Consider the following 15,552-nt stretch of genomic DNA (forward strand, 5'->3'; position numbering starts at 1 on the left):
GGCCTGGAAAACTCGTCTAGAGAGACTAAACATGCGACATCGCTAATAAGTTTGCGTCCTTTGTATAAATGCGCTCAACTCTTCAGTGAGAGAAACGAGTATGCTGATAAACAGCACGTGCGTCTATGGCAATATATCATGACATACTAATGGGTAACCAACGGGGCACCTGGGTGACTCAGTTGGCTGGGCGCTCAGGTCACGATCTTGCAGTTTGTGAGTTCGAGTCCCACGTTGGGCTCTGTGCTGACAGCTTGGATCCTGTTTCAGATTCTGTGTCTCCCTCTCTCTCTGCTCCTCCTCCACTAATGCTGTCTCGGTCTCTCAAAAATGAATAAACGTTAAAAAAAAATTTTTAAATGGGTAACCAGAACCCACCGAATATCTGAGCCAAAATAAAAGCCCATTATATAAAATGTAACTGGCCTCAGAAATTCATGCATTATCCTTATAGGCATCTTCTAGCCTAAGATTTCAGTTTATTATAATCATAGCCCCACTTACTTCAGCAAAGGAAAAACTAGATCCTCATAAGTTTCCAATTCTTAAAAAGCACAGAAAGACATATCTTCATGGAAGTGTATAAAGCCAAATTATGAAACCAGTAATAAAAGGACTTATCTTCAATGACTGGTCATCCTTGAGTGTAATCAAACAGGTGTTTATTTATGACCTACTATGTGCATAGGCTTAATGATATAATTCCAGACTTTTAAAACTAAAGGGAGGTGTGCCTGGGTGACTCAGTTGGTTCAGTGTCTGACTTCGCCTCAGGTCATGATCTCATAGTTTGTGGGTTTGAGCCCCACATCGGGCTCTGTGCTGACAGCTAGTTCAGAGCCTGAAGTCTGCTTCAGATTCTGTGTCTCTATCTCTTTCTGCCCCTCCCCTGCTCACTCTCTGTCTCTGTCTCTCAAAAATAAATAAAATGTAAAAAAAAAAAACAAAAACGAAAAGGAATGATGGTATCTTCCAATCCTTAAATTTTACAGAGGAGGACAGTGCTTGACCCATAGTAAAGGATCAATATTTTTAAGTATCTAATGAACTGAATCAAAGCCCTATGTTCTCTTGACTTCACATACTATTAAGAATTATATATTATGTCGGTAAAAAAAAGTCTGAGTTTTTTCCTAGAATCTGTACTGAATTTCATTAGCCTATTTTACGATTTTAATGACTGTCACTTAATATTCAATTACTTCACTCTAAGTAGGACTTGACTGTGGGAAACAAAACTACCCAAACAATTTAACTAAATAAAACCATCAGCAACAAATAATTGTTGATAAATGTACGTTCTCAAATATTTAAAAATTATTAATGTTTCTTATTTATTTTTGAGAGACAAAGAGAGACAGCGTGAGCAGGGGAGGATCAGAGAGGGAGGGAGACACAGAATCCAAAGCAGGTTCCAGGCTCTGACCTAGCTGTCAGCACAGAGCCCGACGCAGGGCTCAAACCCACGAATCGTGAGATCATGACCTGAGCCAAACCTGGACGCTTAACCAATTGAGCCACCCAGGCACCCCAGTTCTCTCATATTTAATGAAGGCCTATGATGCACAATTTCCATTATAATATATGATATAAATACTCAGTAGATATAGTTAGTAACTCAAAGGGCACCCTGAATGATGGTATAAGCAAAGACATTCTGAAATTACTTTAACATGGAACCATATGTGATAAAATTCATTGCCCGGGTAAAACAGTTCAGAGGCAATAGAGACCCCACTGATCTGCTCGGATCAATCAAGGAAGGCTTTATGTAGGGCATGGAATTTGATCTGGGTCTTGAAGGACAGGTGAGATTTCAAGAGTAAGAGACAGGAAAAGGCAATCTGGGTGACATTATCACATTAGCAATTTTATTTCTTTTTTGTAAGTTTATTTATTTTGAGATAGAGGGCGTGTGTATATGCGTGCATGCACGAGTCAGGGAGGGCGGGGAGAGGGGGAGACAGAATCCCAAGCAGGCTCTGCACTTATGGCCGTGGAGTCTGAGACGGGGCCGGATCTCATGAAGCATGTGGTCATGACCTGAACTGAAATTAAGCTTAACCGACAGAGCCACCCAGACACCCCTAGATTAGCAATTTTAAAAGATCACTCTGATTAGAATGTGAAGAATCTAGCTGAACAGCAAATATTGTCAAATTTACCCCTAAATATTTCGCAACTCCATCTTCCTCTTCTCTCCTGACCTCACCCTTTGCATCAGACGCTCCTCGTGTCTTATACTGACTCCTACGACAGCCACCTGACTGGCCCGGAACCACGCGCTTGGGTTCACCCCTATGTCCCGGACACCTCACACAGGGAGTGGTACATGACATTGTTAAAGGGATGGCCACCTTATTATGTAGTGGACAGCACTCTTTTTCCTGTATTCCAAGTACCAGACAGTATTTTACACTGTGTTTTATTTATTACAGGATTTTTATTTTTTTTTTTATTTTTTTTAAATGTTTTTTTATTTATTTTTGAGAGACAGAGAGAGACAGCACAAGCAGGGCAGGGTCAGAGAGAGAGGGAGACACAGAACCGGAAGCAGGTTCCAAGCTCCGAGCAGTCAGCACAGAGCCCGACGTGGGGCTCGAACCCACGAACCGTGAGATCATGACTTGAGCCGAAGCCAGACGCTCAACCGACTGAGCCACCCAGGCGCCCCCAGGATTTTTAGAAAGCTGGGACGCCGTCCACTTTATGCATCACTGCAGAAATCCTTACTAGAGCTAGGAACCCCATCAAAAAGCACCACCAACACAACCCCAAAGGGGAGACTTGTGCCATGTGCCCTCCCGGACATCCCTATAATGTGCATGTGAGGATACCGGTCAAATAGCGATGCCGTTCGCAGCAAAGTAACCACGTCAGGCTGATCTTCCCCAGGCCCTCCTGAATCACTGCACTAGAACTGCAGGTGGGGCAAAACGTACGCTGAAGGGCAGACTGCGAGATTCAAAACACCTAAGACTAATAAGAGGTTCTTGTCCTTTTGCATTGGCGCCCCCTCCTTAAATCTTTTTCTTTCTACATGCTTTATTAATTTTTCATTGCAATTTTCTCCAATATATATTCTATCTGACCCTACCCCTACATCCACTAAAGTATAAGCTCAATGAGAACAAAGATTCATCACTTTTCATCATATTTTAGCACAAGAAAGTGTTTAGTCCCTAGTGATTACAGAGCACATGTTTGTTGAATTACACACAGAAGACTGTGAGATTTTTTTTTTATTAGCAATTAGTACATGTGAGACGTTGTGTGAAGCAATGCGGATACATTTCTTCAATACATCCATTATCTTATTTAAAAAATTACTTTAAATTCATGTTAAATCTATATAATAATTTGAGAAACGTTCAGTTTTTTGTTTTGTTTTCTTTTTTTAAAATACGCTTCACACCTAATGCAGAGCCCATTGTGGGGTTTGAACTCATGACCCTGAGATTAAGTAACACCTGAGCTGAGCTCAAGAGTCAGATGCTTAACCAAACTGAGCCACTCAGGTGCCCCAAAAGGTACTGGTTCTTAGTTTTTACCTTATATCCCACTACTTACTTTTGAGCATTCATTAGAATCATATCAACTAAGAAGTTGTTTTTAAGTCTTAGCTTTTGTAGGTACATAAGTCTATTGTCTAAAACTTGATGACTATTTTTTCTTTTGGCTTCTCCTTTCCACTACCTATGCTACTTTATTGACACTGGCCAGAACTTATATATTAAATAATGATGATTGTAGGCATCTTTGTTTTGTTTCTGCTTATGGAACAACTCCTATGTTTGACATTAAGCATGATGCTGCATTGTTGGTTTTAGAGAATTATTTTTCTTGTTAAGAGAGTAAGTTTGTATCACATTTTTTAAAATGTATTTTTAAGGGGCACCTGGGTGGTTCAGTCGGTTAAGCGTCTGTGGTTTCGCCTAAGATCATGATCTCACAGTCCATGAGTCTGAGCCCCACATCGGGCTCCACACTGACAGTGCAGAGTCGGCTTGGAATTCTCTCTCTCTGCCCCTCACCTGCTCGTTCTGTCTCTCTCTCTCTTTCAAAATAAATAAATGAACTTAAAAAATTTTTTTAATTTATAGTTTATTGTCAAGTTGGTTTCCATATAACACCCAGTGCTCTTCCCCACAAGTGGCCGTCCTCCATGACCATCACCCCCCTTCCCCTTTCCTCCTCCCCCTTCAGCCCTCAGTAAATAAACTCTTTAAAAAAATAAAAAATAAATGTATTTTTTTGGTAGTCTCTACACCCAACATGGGGCCCAAACTCACAAACCCAAGATCAAGAGTTGCATGCTCTACGACTTAAAATGGGTGCCAAAATTTTCAAACATCTTCACCATTTCTTTTCTTAATTAGATCTATCAGCAGGATGCATCATATAACTTTCAAAATATTAAACAATTAACACTCAGGGATGAAACATTCTTAGTCACCAAGAATTAATTCTTTGCATATATTCCTAAATGTGTTTGGTTTCTATTTCATTTCTCATCCAAAATTGATCTGTAAATTGTGTACACAAACAAGCAACATTTTTCTCAGATGTTGATACCTGAATCATGCAGCATCATAAAATGAATGGGGCAGTTTTCCACCAATTTCTATGCTCTGAATCAGTTTACTTAGGATCAGGATTATCTGTTTCTTTCAAAGACGTCTAAATTATAATAAGAAAAATTATAACAGTAGGAAATCAAAAGTCACTGTGTTATAAACTAGGGGAGGTCACGCAACCGAGCGCCTCGGTGACTCACTTAGTTAAGTGGCTGACTTTGGCTCAGGTCATGATCTCGTAGTTTGTGAAATCTTTTAAGAGAGGTGCCTGGGTGGCTCAGTTGGTTGAGCATCTGACTTCAGCTCAGGTCATGAGCTCATGGTTCGTGAGTTCGAGCCTCGCATCAGGCTCTCTGCTATCAGCACAGACCCTGCTTCAAATCCCCTGTACCCCTTCCTCGCTGCCCCTCCCCGGCTCACGCTCTCTCTCTCTCTCTCAAAAATAAATAAACATTTTTTAAATGGTTAAGAAGGTAAATTTTACAGTATGTGCTTTTCATCGCAATTAATTTTTTTAAGTCAACTCCATACTCAATGGGGGGCTTGAACTCAATGGCCCTGAGATCAAGAGTCACATGCTCTTCCGACTGAACCAGACAGCTGTGCCTCACAATTAATTTTTTAATTTTTTTAAATATTTAGTTTTGAAAGTGAGAGTCTGTGTGAGCAGGTCAGGGGAAGAGAGAGAGGTAGCTAGAAAATCCGAAGCAGGCTCCAGGCTCCGAGCTGTCAGCACAGAGCCTGATGTGGGGCTCGAACTCATGAACTGTGAGATCATGACCTGAGCCGAAGTCAGATGCTTAACCGACTCAGCCACCCAGGCGCCCCTTAATTTTTTAATTTAAAAAGCTCCTCATCTGCTCACATGCACATGTGCTGGCGCTCTCTCTTTTTCTCTCAAATAAAAAGATAAGGTTTAAAAAAAGATCTGGTTGGGGCACCTGGGTGGCTCAGTCGGTTAAGGATATGACTTCGACTCAGGTCATGATCTCATGGTTTATGAGTTCGAGCCCCGTGTCAGGTTCTGTGCTGACAACTCAGAGCCTGGAGCCTGCTTTAGATTCTGTGTTTCCCTCTCTCTCTGCCCCTTCCCTGCTCGTGCTGTCTCTGTCTCTCAAAAATAAATAAACAGGGGCACCTGGGTGGCCTAGTCAGTTAAGCATCTGAATTCGACTCAGGTCATGATCTCACAGTCCGTGGGTTCAAGCCCCATGTTGGGCTCTGTGCTGACAGTTCAGAGCCTGGAGCGTGTTTCAGATTCTGTGTCTCCCTCTCTCTCTGCTCCTTCTCCGCTCACTCTCTGTCTCTGTCTCTCAAAATAAAATAATAAAGACATTAAAAAAATAAATAAAAGTAAACATAAAAAAGTTTTAAAAAACTACCCAGAGACATTTATAAAGTATTCTTATTAATTATTCAGATTCTTTAGTTTCTGGTCACAAATGCAATTATAATGTGAGGGCTAAAACCATAAAACTTCAGGAAGAAAGCCTCAAATCTGGGAGGGCGAGATGTCTTGGGTAAGATGCAAAAAGCAGGAGTATAAAAGAAAAAAAATGATAAATTGAACTTCATCGAAATAAAACTATCCTGCTCACCAAAAGACACAAACATGGGATGGCAAGCCAGAGAGCGGAAGAAAATATTTATGATGCAATATATCTAAATATTCGGAATAAACTGAAACACTCCTCAAATGCAAAAAGAAAACAAGCCGAATTTTAAAATGGGCAAAGGATTCAAACAGATACTTCTAAAAGACAGACAAATAGCTAGTAAACATATGAAAACATACTCACATCATTACACACGAGGAAAATGCAAAGTGACATCCATGAGATGCCAGTATGTACCCAAGAGAATGGCTAAAATTAAAAAGGGTACCTAGGGGCACCTGGCTGGCTTGGTCAGTAGAGCATGGGACTCTTGATCTCAGGGGCGTGAGTTCAAACCCCATGTTAGGCATGGAGCCTAGTTCAAAGTGAATAAAAAAATAAAAATAAAGTAAAAAGGCTAACGATACCAAGAGTTAGTGAGGATTCCTACTGCTGGTCAGAAGAGAAAACAATACGATTACCTTAAAAAAGTGTTCAGTAGTCTATTAATGTCAAAAAAGTTAATGAATTTTAATATATATTATAAAATAAATAAACCATAAGTTTAAAAAATTAAGTTTATTAAATTTAAAAAGTGATTTATATATGTTCATATTCTAGGTGCATATCCAGAGGAAATAATTATAAATACCCACAGAAAGATTTCTACAAAAATGTCAATAACAGCTTTGTTCATAATAACCAAATAATGGGTGCAACTTAAATGACTATGGAGAAGAAAATGGATTTTAAAATAAGAAAATGGATAAACATATTTTGGTACAGTTTAGAAAACAAAGGAATGCTACGCAGCAATAAAATAGAAACAACTACTGACGCCTGCAGGAATCACGATAAAGTTCAAAACATTATTTTAGACTAAAGAAGCCATACACTAAAGAATACAACAGTGTGTCTGACTCCACTTGCATGAAGTTCAAGAACAGGAACACTGACACATTAGTCAGCACAATCGTTCTCTTCAGGAGTGGCGGGGATAGGAAGACTAGAAAGGGGAACAAGATAGTTCTCTGGAGAAGTGGAATTTTTTAAAATTTCTTTTTAATATTTATTCATTTTTGAGAGAGAGATAAAGTGTGGGTGGGGGAGGATCAGAGAGAGAGGGAGACAATCCGAAACAGGCTCCACGCTCTGACCTGTCAGCACAGAGCCCAAAGTGGGCCTTGAACCCATGAGTGGTGAGTTCATGGCCTGAGCCGAAGTCAGATGCTCAACTGACTAGCTACCCAGGAGCCAGGAGTGGAATTGTTTCATATATTGCTGTGAGTTGTGGTAACCTGGATGTGTGCCTGCGTAAAAAACTATCAAGATGTATATTTACGTGTCTGCATATTTTACTGCATTTAATTATATCTCTATAAAAATAATGGAAACAAATGCAAGTATGCTATAACTACCACAGTTACGAACTTGACCTCTGAATGTCAGCCCTTCTGCTATTTCTTCTTCCAAATGTTTGATATAGACCCTCCTACTCAGTGGTGCTTGGACCCCACAAACTCAATTCACCGTTAGGAATTCACCTCCTCCTCCCCATTATTCTTTTCTTGTCGTTTCACTCAACACGGCCACGCATTATGCCTGTTACGACGTCTATGCTTTCTATGTCTCTGAAAAAGTCTACCTTACGGCTCCTTGCCCACACGACAGTACCCGTTTGAACAAACAGGCACCCTTCATATATTATTTCCCTAATAGGATTATTATGTAAAATCCCTAGGATGATATCTGTCAAATAACAGCGACTTTATATATTGTCCCCTTCCTACTTTGAAGTTTCCCATCTTTTCATATGCATCTAAGATGCGCCTATTTTAAAGCATATCAGAATTCAGAAACACAATATTACATTTAAAATAGTTAAAATCCCACATTAATGTTTCAATAATAGCACCAATATACCATGCACTGTTTGCCAAGCTCTCTCTCTCTCTCTCTCTCCATACCCCATAGACACCTGTTTAAGCCTCAAAACAACCATTATTATTATCCCCAATTCATGGATCAGAAAGTTAAGGCACTTGTGCAGTTAAGAAATCTGCACAAGTCTAGACTAGTAAGCATTCGAGCCTTGATGTACACAACCCCAGCATCTCACTTCAAATGATTCACTTAAACCATCCAATTCAACGGCTGGGAATAACGGATACGGTCTCACACCTACAAAGTAAAGGCCATGTTTCTTTAAACCCTGACTTTCAAATCACGAGTTGTCAGAGAAAGTTCTGAATGTCTCATACCTCGCTGAATAAAGCTTTAACTGGACTTTTGAATAACAGAAATGTACAATCACAGGGCAATTTTACTTAAAAAAAACCACTTATCTCAACATCTATTGTCAAGCAATGGAAATCTGTATGTATTCACTGCTACGCTTAAAACAAAAACTTCAAGTCAATAGCACCATTTACTGAATGGCAGGTGGTCACAACTCACAGCAATTATGATTTCCAATTTGCCTCTCTGTTTCCGTTAGCTCCGAACACAGCGTCACTAACATGTTTCTCATTCCATCGCTCATTTTTTATTCACTCATACAGCAGATAGTTTATATTATTCCAGGCATTCAATGCATATTCATTAACTACCAACTATGGTAGGTATATCCATAGGCAGGAGAGACGTTATATAACTTATAAGGCAAATGGCTTCCATAAATATACCGGTTATGGAGTATTGCAGCGACTGATTCCCCTCTATGAAGATTATCCGTCATCTCTAAAAGTAGGATAATGACCTGTTCAGGAGGAAAAGAAGTCAATATTTACTAAAAAATCAATACTAGAATTTCCAATTGATGCTATATATGTAATACGTTATACATTTTGTGACAGAAAGACAAAACTGTATGGCCATGTTCCTGATGTCCATGTCCTAGCATATGAAAATTTAGAAAAAGAAGAACATTAAAGGAATTGAATCTGTGATTGTCAAATTATCTCCAAAACTCCAGAGTGGCTCATGAAATCATATCGACTACATTTCTCATGAAATCATTAGAACAAAAACCGAGTACCCAGGAAGTTCGATTAACCCTAAGGAGACCTGAGGCATCTGGATGAAGTTGGGGGAGGCCAGAGAAGTGAGAGGTGAAGAGTGGGGAAAACATTTGTGGAGCAGATACACAGACCTTACTGCCAAGGTACCGGGAGCGCACGCCATCTCAAAAGCCCATAAGCAGGGCCCACAATTTTAGAAGTGCTTGGTCAGAATTAAAGTGCGAAAGGTAGAGTGAGATTTTTGAAATCTTAAAAACCCAAACTAGGTAATAGGGCCTGTTTTCTTGATCTGGACTGAATTTTTATTTCGGTGGTAGTTTTTTTTACAGGAGAAGAGTAAGTGATGTTGTAGCAAACTAAATCTAATATACTGTTTCCAGTAACATGAATGCTTTGCATTGACGATGTATACTTCACGTGCTGTGTTGATTTCAAATATATGGGGAAGCAGGAATGTATATTTTAGTTAAATGTTTCTTGTTGATAAAAATCAATTTATTGCACTGGAGAGTTAAAAATGTAGAGTGTGCAATTTAGTTTGTTCATATAATTGTTATGAAGTTCCATAAACACCTAAAATAATTAAGCTAGAGACAATGGTTCTCTTCACTGTTTCCAGTCCCTTAATTTAGGGTCAAAAGCAACAAATGTACAAATGGAAAAAGGACTCTATTTCTTGGGTCTTCATAATTCTTAGAAAAAATCAAATGGCAATATAGCATTTATATTTATTTACACAATCATATTTTCTGTGATTATAAGAAACGGAGTAGCTTAAATGAAAAAAAGTTTTAAGCATCTCAAAATCAACTGACCTTTGACTTACCTTTCCTAAAAAGTGGTGAGAACATTTTGAGGTGTTGAAAAATTTTTTTAAATTTTATTTTAGATAGAGACAGTGTGAGCAGGGGAGAGGGGCAGAGGGAGAGAGAGAGGGGATGTCATGCTTGAAGGTCATGAGATTGAGCCCTGCATTGGGCTCCATGCTGAGCGTGGAGCCTGCTTGGGATTCTGTCTTTCCCTCTCTCTCTTCCCCTCCCCATGTTTGTGCTCTCTCTCTCTCTCAAAATAAATAAATACACATAAAAAAAAAAAGGTTAACACTACTCGCAATGTGGGGGTGGATCAGAGAGAGAGAGAGAGAGAGAGAAACTAGAAGTAGAGAGACCAGTTCAGAAACGACTCCCATAGAGAAAGCAGGAAGTAAGAGCACAGAGAAGAGCTGTGGGGCTCACCAGGAAAACTAGGACCTGGGACTGACAGATATTAAAGGGCAAGGTGACATCAAAGACAAACTCTATTTAAGTAACCGGGGGAAGCAGTACTGATATCCAGCGAGGCAGGGTATAGCGAAGAAGGAAAAATACCGAAAGGAAAGAACAGTGGTTTGGTACAGATATACTGAAGTACCCTAGGGCACACCACACAGCATCCAACAGAAAACCGAAAACAGAAAACATCTAAACCTTGCTTTAGCCTGAAAATAGAAATGGGAATACAGGATATGCAGCCAGTTAAGAGCTGAAGTAATGAAATTGGGAAATGTTCCTTGGAAGCGCATTCGCCACGAGAAAGCGGAATCCCTGAAACACTGTTGTGCAAGGAACCAAGGAAGAGAAGCTAGCCAGGAGAGAGAGAATGGGTAGGAGGGAAACTAAGAGAAGTGTGAGATTCAAGCTAAGGAAGGAGGTGGGTTCAGAAGAAGAGTGGTTGGAGGCTGTTCAACTGTTTCGAGTTCTGCCCAGAACAGGTGAGATACCAGCTAACGGACGTGTCAGCTATAAAGTCAGTGATGACCTTTTTCCAAGAGGAGATTGAACACACAGGTGGGGAGAACCACATTGCAGTGGTTTGAAAAATAAAACAAACATGAACAGGGGCGCTGGGTGGGCTCAGTCAGAAGAGCATGTGACCCTAGATCTCAGGGGCGTGAGCTCTAGCCCCACACTGAGTGTAGAGATTACTAAAAAAAATAAATAAACTTAAATAAAACCAACGTAAAATTCTTTCAAGAACTTGCATGGAACTCTAATTCGTCAGGGAATGACTTGATGGTAATGACAGCCTTCAAACAAGCAAGGGGAGAGGATGAAATAAGGCAGCCATTTAGACAAATAAATGAGTTTATTCTACTGCACTTCCCATTAGTCCATCCTAAATAAATGCCAGATAGATCAAAGATTTAAAGGGATAAAATGAAACTCTGTAACAGTACCAAAGAGAACCCAAGTGAAGTTATTTATAACCCTACAGCACGGAAGGTAAGCAGGACCCCAAGGCGAGGAACCATTAAAGAAAAAAGCTGTTCAATCTGATCATACAAAACAATTAGAACTCTGTACTTTAAAAACATCACAAAACCAAATGGCATTTATGAGCTAAGAAAGACATATTCACACATGAGAGACAACAAAAGGCTAATGATTTTAACTTACATGCATGGACACACACACACACGCACACACACAATCAATAAAAACAATATGGCATTACAGTAAACATGAACAGGTCATACAAAGAAAAAGTGCATGTTAAAAAATGCAATTAAAAAACAAATGCAATTTATAATAAGGTATCGGTTCATCTATGAAATTCACATACACCGGTGTCCAAAGTCTGTGTATGTCCATTATTGTGAGAGGGAATAGAACTTTGGAAGGAATGTTCACTTGTCATTCTATACTTTTCTGTTCCACTTATTTCAAAATAGAAAAATAAAGAAGAATGGAAACCAATTTGACAATAAACTATTTAAAAAAAAAAAGAAAAATAAAGAGGATCCAGCAAAGGAAGTAAGGAGGTGTGGCCACGAGGTAGAAGAAAATTAGAAGGTGTGGTAACCTACAAGGTTAAATCAAATGTTATATAAAGAAAGAAGTAACCAAGTGTGTCAGACACTGCTGAGAGGTGAAGAACTGAGAAATTACAACCCGATCTGGTAACATGGAGGCCACTGTGCAGCTTGGTAAGAATGGTTTCCACAGAATGGTGGAGAAAATGGCTGACTAGCATGGGTTCAAGAGAGAATGCAAGGAAAGAGAGGAAACATGAAACTCTTACAAAGAGTTGCACTTTAATAAGGAGCCAAAAAAAAAAAAAAAGGTGGTAGTTGGAGGGGGGACATAGGGTGGTGGTAGATGTTTTATTTATTTACCCATTCATTCATTCATTTTTTAAGTAGGCCTCATGCCCAGCATGGAGCCAGTGAGGGGCTTGACCTCACAGCCCTGAGATCAAGACCTGAGGTGAGATCAAGAGTTGGATGCTTAATCGACGGAACCACCCAGGAGCCCCTGTTTTATTTTGTTTTGATAATGGGGGATACTGGGGCAGGTAAGTCTGAAAAGCATGACACTACACAAAAATGTAAACTGAGGAAGCACAATACCATGTAATAAACTTCAAAAGCACATAAGACAATACGCCGTGTGTATACACGTATCGATCCACACATACACATACACGAATACAGAAAAAGCATTAACATATTCATGGGCATGATAAATCCCCAATTTGGGATAATGTTACCTCAGGAGAGAAAGGGGGACAAATGCAACTGAGGAGGGGTAGACTGTCTAGTTGTGTTCAAGGGACAAGGGGACCCCCTTTTCCTCCGCCATCTTAACACCTACCCCGAGCAGAGACTACTAAAGCTTCACCTGTATTTGACACTTTAATAGGTATCTGGGAAAAAAAAATGGCAAAATGTTAAAGTATCACAGCTAGGTGGTGATCATATAAGGTTACACTGGTCTCTGTGCTTTTCTGTATGTTTGAAATATTTTCACAAAAGGAAACAAAACAGCGTAGTACAGGAAAGTGGGGACCACGAATGTAGACGAGCAGACAAGATACGGCATATGACGGAAGACCTATAAAGGCAAACAGACAGAGATGGATAGAATGCTTCTGAAGACTAAGGCAAAAGACAGGATATATAACTGTGAAGCATTATAATTAAAAAGACACATGTCTCCACAGTCATGCCACTCTCATGAACGAAACGGAAACTAATCGCGACGCAAAGCACACACCTGACAAAGACATAGTTGTGGTTCTGCCCTTGGAGTATGCTACTTGGCGCACCAGAAATGAAACCGACAAGACGGTTTTGGATCATTGAGATAAGTCGCATCAGTTCAACCAATTTTACTCTTACACATTAAAGTAGTTCGCAGGTCTAATATTTCACAACACCCCAGCATATAGTTAGACGATATTTCAGAGATCTCCAGTTTCGGACTTAGCATTTAATTAACATCCACTGTCTCACTCTTACCTACTCTGCCCAAGAGCCAACAGCTTTAAAAATAATGAGATTTAAGAAATGCCTAACCAATTTTATCCCATGGAAGGTAAACCCAGCTGATGAGTTAACCTTATGGTATAGAAAACAAATCCAGAGTGTCTAGGATGGCCTGCCTTCGAGTAAAATTTTGTTAAGCACACTGATAAGAAAAGCGGACAGAAAAGATCAGTGAAAAGTGTTAAAGACTACGAAATTGAAAAACTGCACCATGTACAAAAACTGTGCATAACCATACATCTCTCAATCCAGTTATACACAGCAGCAGCGCTACACATTTGAAATCATCTCGAAATTGCAAAAGCTGACGTTTAAGAAACAGAATTGTATTCTCTGGGAAAACTTTTAAAAATGTCACAGAGTGTTAGACTCTCAAATCTTTCAGCTTACACACAGGAAAGACACTACATTTACCTCTCACCCATGGCACTGAAGACGTCTTCCTACCCTAAACACGTCAGTCCTAGGTGTTGAGGTGGGTGGTGATTTTATCCCCCCCCCCCCCGAGAGTAATTCTAGAACTGGTGAGATTACTTAGTATGCTCCCACATAGGTACCCGTAAGAACATCTGCAACACTAAAAATGATAAAGGTTGTGCTGTCCTAAAGGTCGTAGCTGTACCGGATTTTAGAACACTTGTGTGAGTGAAGAATCTGCCTGTTTTCGTCCTTATCAGCATTTTTGTGCTGTAACTAGGGGTCCAGAGAGGTAGAACAGCTAGCTACTTCTTGGTCATAACTCCTACCCAAAAGACTCAACTCCCCATGTTCCCGAAGTTTCTCCCTTTGCCCTGGCCGCATTCCAGATGGCTGATGCACTGTCCTGGACAATTTCAGTTTTCTTCCAAGAGTCACTGAGGTGATCTGCCCACAGACCACCGTGTGGTCATCACCATTATACATCTTACACCAGGCAGTTCTACTGCCTCTTACAACAGTGCCACTCTTCCCTTTTTTTTTTTCAACATTTGTTTATTATTTTTGAGAGGCAGAGAGTGACGGGGAGAGGGACAGAGAGAGAGAGGGAAACACAGAATCTGAAGCAGCCTCCAGGCTCTGAGCTGTCAGCACAGAGCCCGATGCGGGGCTCGATCCTGTGAACTGTGAGATCATGACCTGAGCTGAAGTCAGACGCTTAAGTGACGGAGCCACCCAGGTGCCCCTTGCACTCTTTGGTTTTTCGTATGACCCCTCGGCAGTCCGCTTTTCCCTGTGTTACTCAGGCTTCAGGAATTCCTGTGGCATATCGTTGGCTAACGGCCTCATTCAACTTATCACTGCAATTTGCCTTTTTACCAATGTTCAAGTTGTTACTCTATCTGATTTTTCTTTTTTTTTTTAATTTTTAATGTTTCTTTGTTTTTAGAAAGATAAAGAGAGAGAGAGCACAAGCAGGAGAGGGGCAAAGAGAGAGACAGAATCGGAAGCAGGCTTCAGGCTCTGAAGCTGTCAGCACAGAGATCGATGCAGGGTTCGAACCCATGGATTGAAAGATCATGACCTGAGCCAAAGTTGAACACCCAACCGACTGAGCCACCCAGGTGCTCCTCTATCTGATTTTTCTAATACTGGTTGCCGTCTTGTAACAAAGGCTGAACTTTCTCTAATGAATGTTTAAGTGTCAACTGCCAAGCTTAGCTGTCTTCGTCTCCTTCAATGTAACAGGGTTATAACTCTTATCTACAGGAGTGACTCTGTCATATGTTTCATTTTGAATCCTACCTCTCTCTGCTACCCACCAAAATCCTTACCCTAAATAATACACTAAGTCTCTCTCACTCAATCTCCCTCTCACTAAGGTTTCATTTCCACCTGGCCAGGGAATAGTGCGTTTCTCCCACTGTTCCCATCTCCAGTCTGACTTTTGGGAGTTAGCAATCTGTCTCAGCCTCTTTAGTCAGGGTCCATGCTATATAATTCATTAAACACTGTTACACAGACACCTTGCAAGAAAATTAAAAAGAAATGAGAAAAGAAAATATGGGCAAGGGGGCACCTGGGTGGCTCAGTCTTAGGGTAAGCGTCCAACATCAGCTCAGATCATGATCTCGTGG

At 40.3% G+C, this 15,552-nt stretch overlaps 1 protein-coding gene across 2 annotated transcripts in view; it reads right to left on the bottom strand.

Annotated features, from left to right (window-relative positions):
• KLHL13 (kelch like family member 13) overlaps positions 1–15,552 on the bottom strand; it is a 182,511-nt gene that overhangs the window by 108,639 nt on the left and 58,320 nt on the right. Inside the window, exon 1 of one of the 2 annotated variants that reach the window (XM_029930927.1) lies at positions 8,857–8,910. The exons of the other annotated variant lie outside the window; for it this stretch is intronic. Coding sequence (XP_029786787.1) covers positions 8,857–8,909 — 53 coding nt within the window. The 5' untranslated portion in view covers position 8,910. Of the gene's footprint in view, positions 1–8,856; positions 8,911–15,552 lie in introns of those variants that run through there. 2 annotated transcript variants of the gene reach the window in all.

This window comes from Suricata suricatta, chromosome X (assembly GCF_006229205.1).
Source record: "Suricata suricatta isolate VVHF042 chromosome X, meerkat_22Aug2017_6uvM2_HiC, whole genome shotgun sequence".
Classification (NCBI taxonomy): Eukaryota; Metazoa; Chordata; class Mammalia; order Carnivora; family Herpestidae; genus Suricata; species Suricata suricatta.